The following is a 7481-nucleotide window of genomic DNA, read 5'->3' on the forward strand; positions in this document are numbered from 1 at the left end:
CTGCATGCTCCTTCCTGGCCAGGGAGCAAACACAGCCCACAGCAGGCAGAGTCTCTGAAGATGACTAGATCAGAGGAAAAAGTGGCCAGGACACAATAGCAGGGTGCATACACACATAGGAGACAGCCCTTAAAGCTCTGGGTTCTGGTGAACAGGGGATACTGCACTGCAGGGCACTAGAAGACCTCCTCTTCATAATGCCATTGCTTTTGAGAGCAAGAGACCTAGCTGACTTTCTGAACACAGAGAAACAGACTTGGGGAGTTAGGTAAAATGAGGAGACAGAGGAATATGTTACAAATGAAAGAACAGGACAAAACCACAGCAGGAGACCTAAGTGAAATGGATATGACTAATATTCCTGATTGAGAATTTTTTTTTTAAAGATTTTATTTATTTGTCAGAGAGAGAGGGAGAGAGAGCGAGTACAGGCGGACAGAATGGCAGGCAGAGGCAGAGGGAGAAGCAGGCTCTCTGCCGAGCAAGGAGACCGATGCAGGACTCAATCCCAGGATGCTGGGATCATGACCTGAGCTGAAGGCAGCTGCTTAACCAACTGAGCCACCCAGGCATCCCCCTGATTGAGAATTTAAAGTAATGGTCACAAAGATATTTACTGGACTTGAGAAAAGAGTAAAAAACATCAGTGAGATCCTTAACAAAGAAATGGAAAATATAAAAAATAACCAATCACAGACAAAAACCAAATAAATGAAATTTAAAATATACTAGATGGAATAAGTAGCAAGCTAGAAGAAGCTGAGGAATGAATTAAAGACCTGGAGGACAGAATAATGGAAAGTAATCAAACTAAGCAAGTGAGAGGAAAAAAAAATACACAAAAATGAGAATAAATTTAGGGAACTCAGCAACCCCATCAAGCATAACAACATTCACATTATAGGAGTCTTCAAAGAATAGAGAGAAAAGGGGGAAGAAAATCTATTTGAAGAAATAATAGCTAAAAATTTCCCTAACCTAGGGAAGAAAACATATCTAGATCCAGGAAGCTGAGATACCCAAAATAAAAGCCCAAGAAGCTCCACACCAACACACATGGTAAATAAAATGGCAAAAAGTAGTGATAAAGAGAGAATTTTAAAAACAGCGAAAGAAACCCTGTAAGGCTATGGGGGAAATCCACAAGGCAATAGTGAATTTTTCAGCAGAAACTTTGCAGGCCAGAAGAGTGTGGCATGATACATTCAAACTGCTGAAAGAGTAAAAAAAAAAAAAAAATCTGCAACCAAGAATAGTCTACCTGGTAAGTCTATCATTCAGAATAGAAGGAGAAATAAAGAGTTACTCAGATAAACTAAAGCTAAAGGAGGGTGCCTGGATGGCTCAGTGGGTTAAAGCCTCTGCCTTCAGCTCAGGTCATGATCCCAGGGTTCTGGGATAGAGTCCCACGGCGGGCTCTCTGCTCAGCAGGGGGCCTGGCCTGCTTCCCTTCCTCTCTCTCTGCCTGCCTCTCTGCCTACTTGTGATCTCTGTCTGTCAATAAAATACTTAAAAAAAAAAAACTGGGGTTGCACTGCATGAGCGGGGAACGGGTGGGCGGTGGCCTTTTCTGCGCCTGAGTAGGGAATTCTGGCTGATCGCTCTTTAATCTATAACGTCATGGAGAACTACGATGACCCACACAAAACCCCTGCCTCCCCAGCTGTCCACATCAGGGGCCTGACGATGGCATAGTGGAAGCTGACCTTGTGGCAGCCTTGCAGGAATTTGGACCCATCAGCTATGTGGTAGTAATGCCTAAAAAGAGACAAGCGTTGGTGGAGTTTGAAGACGTGTTGGGGGCTTGCAACGCCCTGAACTATGCGGCCGACAACCAGATCTACATTGCTGGCCATTCAGCTTTTGTCAATTACTCTACCAGCCAGAAGATCGCCTACCCTGGGGACTCGGATGACTCCTGGAGCGTCAACAGTGTGGTTCTCTTTACCATTCTGAACCCGATCTATTCCATTACCACGGATGTTCTTTATACTATCTGCAATCCTTGTGGTCCTGTCCAGAGAATTGTTATTTTCCAGAAGAATGGAGTCCAGGCCATGGTGGAATTTGATTCTGTGCAGAGTGCCCAGTGGGCAAAGGCCTCGCTCAATGGGGCTGACATTTATTCAGGCTGCTGTACTCTGAAGATTGAATATGCGAAGCCCACACACTTGAATGTGTTCAAGAATGATCAGGATACTTGGGACTACACAAACCCCAATCTCAGTGGACAAGGTGATCCTGGCAGCAACCCTAATAAATGCCAGAGACAGCCCCCTCTCCTGGGAGATCATCCCACAGAATATGGAGGGCCCCACGGTGAGTACCACAGCCATTACCATGATGAGGGCTACGGCCCCCCCCCATCTCACTAGAAGGGAGAAGGATGGGCCTACCAGTGGGGGGTCACCGGTGGGGCCCAAGTCGCTACGGCCCCCAGTATGGGCACCCCCCACCCCCTCCCCCACCACCCGAGTTTGGCCCCCACGCTGACAGCCCTGTGCTCATGGTCTATGGCTTGGATCAATCTAAGATGAACTGTGATCGGGTCTTCAATGTCTTCTGCTTGTATGGCAATGTGGAGAAGGTGAAATTCATGAAAAGCAAGCCGGGGGCTGCCATGGTGGAGATGGCTGATGGCTATGCTGTGGACCGGGCCATTACTCACCTCAACAACAACTTCATGTTCGGGCAGAAGCTGAATGTCTGTGTCTCCAAGCAACCAGCCATCATGCCCGGGCAGTCCTATGGGCTAGAAGACGGGTCGTGCAGTTACAAAGACTTCAGCGAATCCAGGAACAATCGGTTTTCTACCCCAGAGCAGGCAGCCAAGAACCGCATCCAGCACCCGAGCAACGTGCTGCACTTCTTCAACGCTCCTCTGGAGGTGACTGAGGAGAACTTCTTCGAGATCTGCGACGAGCTGGGAGTGAAACAGCCATCTTCTGTGAAAGTATTCTCAGGCAAAAGTGAGTGCAGCTCCTCTGGGCTGCTGGAGTGGGAATCCAAGAGTGATGCCCTGGAGACTTTGGGCTTCCTGAATCATTACCAGATGAAAAACCCAAATGGTCCATATCCTTACACTATGAAGTTGTGTTTCTCCACCGCTCAGCACGCCTCCTAGTAGGTGACCCAGAAGAGTCCCATCTGAGCAGGAAAATGTTTCTCTTTCCTTTATGCTGTTTGTTTTGTTTTGTTTCTGGGTTTGTTTGTGTTTTTGTTTGTTTTGGTTTGGTTTTTTTTTTTTTTTTTTTTTTTTGCAAAAGTTCCTGTATTCCTTTTTTTAAATGCTAGGTTAGTGGGCTTAACCATAACGGAAATGCTGGAAGTCTGGATGGGGAGGGGAAGGGGACCTGGTATCTCCCAAGATTAATGTTCACTTTTTAAAAAATTATTGTAAGTGTGATTTTTTTTCCTGTTCATACATTTGTGCTGCCTGTGTACTCTTGGCATATTTCAATAAAATTGTTTGGAAAATTTAAAAAAAAAAAAACTAAAGCTAAAGGAGTTCATGACCACTAAACTAGCCCTATAAGAAATGTTAAAGGGGATTTTTTGAATGGATATGTAAGACCATAAGTAAGAAAAGTAGGAAACACAAAGGCAATAAAAATATGAATATCTGTGAAAATACCTGTAGAATATCTGTAAAAAAAAAATCTGTTAAAAAGAGGATGTAAGATATGATACCATATACCTAAAACATGGGATAGAAGGAGTAAAGAATGAGTTCAAACTTAAGTGATCATCAACTTAATATAACTGTTATATGCAGAAGATGTTATATACAAACTAATGGCAATCACAAATCAAAAATCAGTAATAGATATGCAAAACATATAGAGAAAGGAATCCAAGTATATCACTAAAGAAAGCTAGCAAATCATGAAAGAGAGCAAGAGAAGAAAGGATCAGAAAAGAACTATAAAAATAATCAAAAACAAGTACCAAATGTCAATAAATATATTTCTATCAATACTTACTTTGAATGTAAGTGGACTAAATGCTCTAATCAAAAGAACCAGGGTGACAAAATGAGAAAAAAAATATGCTGCCTACAAGAGACTCATTTCAGACCTAAATACACATTTAGATTGAAAGGGGATGGAGAGGTGTACCTGGGTAACTCAGTCAATTAAGTGTTTGACTCCTGATTTCAGCTCAGGTTAAGATCTCAGGGTTGTGAAATTGAGCCCCATGTCAGGCTCCATGCTGAGCATGGAGCCTGCTTGGAATTTTCTCTCTCCCTCTGCCTTTCCCCTTCTCTCTCTCTCCCTCTTTCTCCCTCTCCTAAAGTGAAAAAATAAAAGAAAAGAAAGGGAATGGAGAAAGATGCAAATGGATGTCAAAAGAAAACTGGGATAGAAGTACTTATATCAAACAAATAGACTTCAAAGCAATAGATTTCAAAGCAAGTAGACTTCAAAGCAAAACTATAACAAGAAACAAAGAAAGACATTATATAATGATAAAAGAAACAATCCAACAAGAAGACAAAAAAATGAAAATATGCAAATCAAAACTACAATAAGATATCATGTCACACCTGTCAGAGTGGCTGAAATAAAAAACTTAAGAAACAAGTATTGGGGAGGATGTGGAGAAAAAGGAACCCTCTTACACTGTTTGTAAGAATGCAAAGTTGTGCAGCCACAGTGTTAGACAGTGGAATATTTTTTTAAAAAATTAAAAATAGAACTGTCTTATGATTGCACCATTGGATATTTACTCAAAAATACAAAAACAGTAATTTGAAAGGATATATATATACATACTTATATTTACTGCAGCATTATTTACATGAGCCAAATTATGAAAGCAGCCCAAGTGTCCATCAGTAGATGAATCGATAAAGAAGATGTGGTATTTATATACAACAGAATATTAGTCCATCATAAAAAATAAAATCTTGCCATTTGCAACAACATGGGTGGGGCTAGAGAGTAAATACTAAGTGAGGTAAGTCAGTCAGAGAGACAAATACATGACTTCAGTCATATGTGGAATTTAAGAAACAAAACAAGTGAGCAAAGAAAAGAAAAAGATAGACAAACCAAGAAATATTCTTAATTCTAGAGAAGAAATTAATGATTACCAGAGGGGACATGGTAGGGTTATTAGTGAAATGTTTGATGAGGATTAAGAGTATATTATACCTGATGAACACTGAGTAATGGACAGAATTCTTGAATCATTATATTGTACACCTGAAATTAATCTAACACTGTATGTTAACAACAACAAAAAGAATTAATACTAATTCTCTCAAACTCTTTACCCAAAAATGAAGGAACACTCCCAAATTCATTTTGTAAGGCCAGTATTAATTACACTTTCCCAAAACCAGATAGGGAAACTGTAAGAATATAAAACTATAGGCCAATATCCTTGATATATATACAGGCAAAAATTCTCATAATACTAGCAAACTAAATTAGACTGCACATTAAAAGGATCATAGAGCATGATCAAATGAGATTTATCCCTGACATGCAAAAGAGGGTTAACCTATGCAAATCAATAAATATGATAACAACATTAATAGAATGAATGATAAAAATCATATGACCATCTCAATAGATGAATGGAAAACATTTGACAAAATACAACATGATTTCATGATTAAAACTTTAAAAAACTGAATATAGAAGGAACACACTTCAACATGATAAAGGTCATATGTAACAAGCCCACAGCTAACATCATACTGAACAATGAAAGATTAAAACTTTTTCCATTAAGATCAGGAACAAGACAAGGATGCCCACTCTCCCCACCACTCTTATTCAACATAGTATTAGAAATCTTGGGACAATTAGGCAAGAAAAATAAATAAAAATCATCCAAACCAGAAAGGAAGAAGTAACATTGTCTCTGTTTGCAGATGGCATGATATTAAATTTAGAAAACTCTTTCACCAAAAATTGTTAGAACTGTTCAGTGAATTTAATAAAGTTCCAGGATACAAAATCAATGTGCAGAAAGCAGTTGAATTTCTATATCTCTGAAAAAGAAATAAAGAAAGCAATTTCATTTACAATAGCATCAAAAACAATAAGCACAATAAAATACTTTAAAAAAACACAATAAACACATAAATACAATAAACAATAAAATACTTAAATATAAATTTAACCAAGGAGTTGACAGATCATCCATTTTGAGTTTATCTTTGTGTATGGTGTAAGAAAATGGTCAAAATAGATTAAAGACCTAAATGTGAGACAGGAATCCATCAGGGTGAGGAGACAAACCATGAGAGACTGTGGACTCTGAGAAACAAACTGAGGGTTTTAGAGTGGCAGGGGTGGGGGGTTGGGTGAGCCTAGTGGTGGGTATTAAGGAGGGCACATATGGCATGGAGCACTGGGTGTGGTGAAAAAAATAATGAATCTTGGAACACTGAAAAGAAATAAAATAAAATGAAAAAAGAAAAAAAATCCTAGGGGACAACAAAGGCAGCAAATTCTTCAACCTCAGCTACAGCAACTTCTTGCTAGACACATCTCCAAAGACAAGGGAAACATAAACAAAATGAACTATTGGGACTTCATCAAGATATAAGGCTTCTGCACAGCAAAGGAAACAGTCAACAATACTAAAAGGCAACCTCTGGAATGGGAGAAGACATTTGCAAATGACATATCAGATAAAGGGCTAGTATCCAAGATCTATAGAGAGTTTATCAAACTCAACACCCCCCCCCAAAATAATAATAAATCGTCAAGAAATGGACAGAAGACATAAACAGACATTTCTCCAAAAAAACATACAAAAGACCAATAGACACATGAAAAAATGCTCCACATCCCTTGGCATCAGGGAAATACAAATCAAAGATGAGAACCAGCTCACACCAGTCAGAATTGCTAAAATTAACATGAGAGGAAGCATCAAATGTTGGCGAGGACGCAGAGAACAGGGAACCCTCTCACACCGTTACTAAGGCAGTAGATCTTAAACGTTTTCAACACACAGACACAGGGTAATTAATTACGTGAAGAAATGGAGGTGTTAACTAACCATATTGTTGTAGACATTTTGCAATAGACATGAATATCAGATCATCATGTGTAGACATGAATGTGTAGACATTCAATAGACATGAATATCAGATCATCTTAAATTTACACAATGTTATCTGTCAACTATACGTCAATAAAGCTAGAAAACAAGTCTTTTTTTTTTTTTAAAGGAACTTCCAAACTCTTCCAAAGTGGCTGCACTATTTTACACTTCACCTGTGATATAGGATTCCAAAATCTCTACTTCCTTGGCAACACTTCTTTTTATTTTTTGTTCTTAGCGATAAGCATTCTAGTGGGGGATAAAGTGGTATCTCATTACAGTTTGAGTTCACATCTTCCTAATGACTAATGATGTAGAGCATCTTTTCACAGGCTTATTGGCTATTTATATATCTTCTTGGTGAAGTGCCTATTCAGACCTCCTGCCCATTTTTTTAAATTGGGTTATTTGTC

At 39.3% G+C, this 7481-nt stretch overlaps 1 protein-coding gene across 1 annotated transcript; it reads left to right on the plus strand.

Moving 5' to 3' along the window:
• The first annotated feature begins 1679 nt into the window (after nucleotides 1–1679).
• Nucleotides 1680–3222, plus strand: LOC132009953 (heterogeneous nuclear ribonucleoprotein L-like). The gene is given in 2 exon segments (XM_059387960.1): nucleotides 1680–2370; nucleotides 2373–3222. Coding segments are annotated over 2 exon segments (1368 nt in total). The 5' UTR covers nucleotides 1680–1754; the 3' UTR covers nucleotides 3125–3222.
• The last annotated feature ends 4259 nt before the right edge of the window (nucleotides 3223–7481 follow it).

The sequence above is a fragment of the Mustela nigripes genome, chromosome 2 (assembly GCF_022355385.1).
Source record: "Mustela nigripes isolate SB6536 chromosome 2, MUSNIG.SB6536, whole genome shotgun sequence".
Taxonomy (NCBI): Eukaryota; Metazoa; Chordata; class Mammalia; order Carnivora; family Mustelidae; genus Mustela; species Mustela nigripes.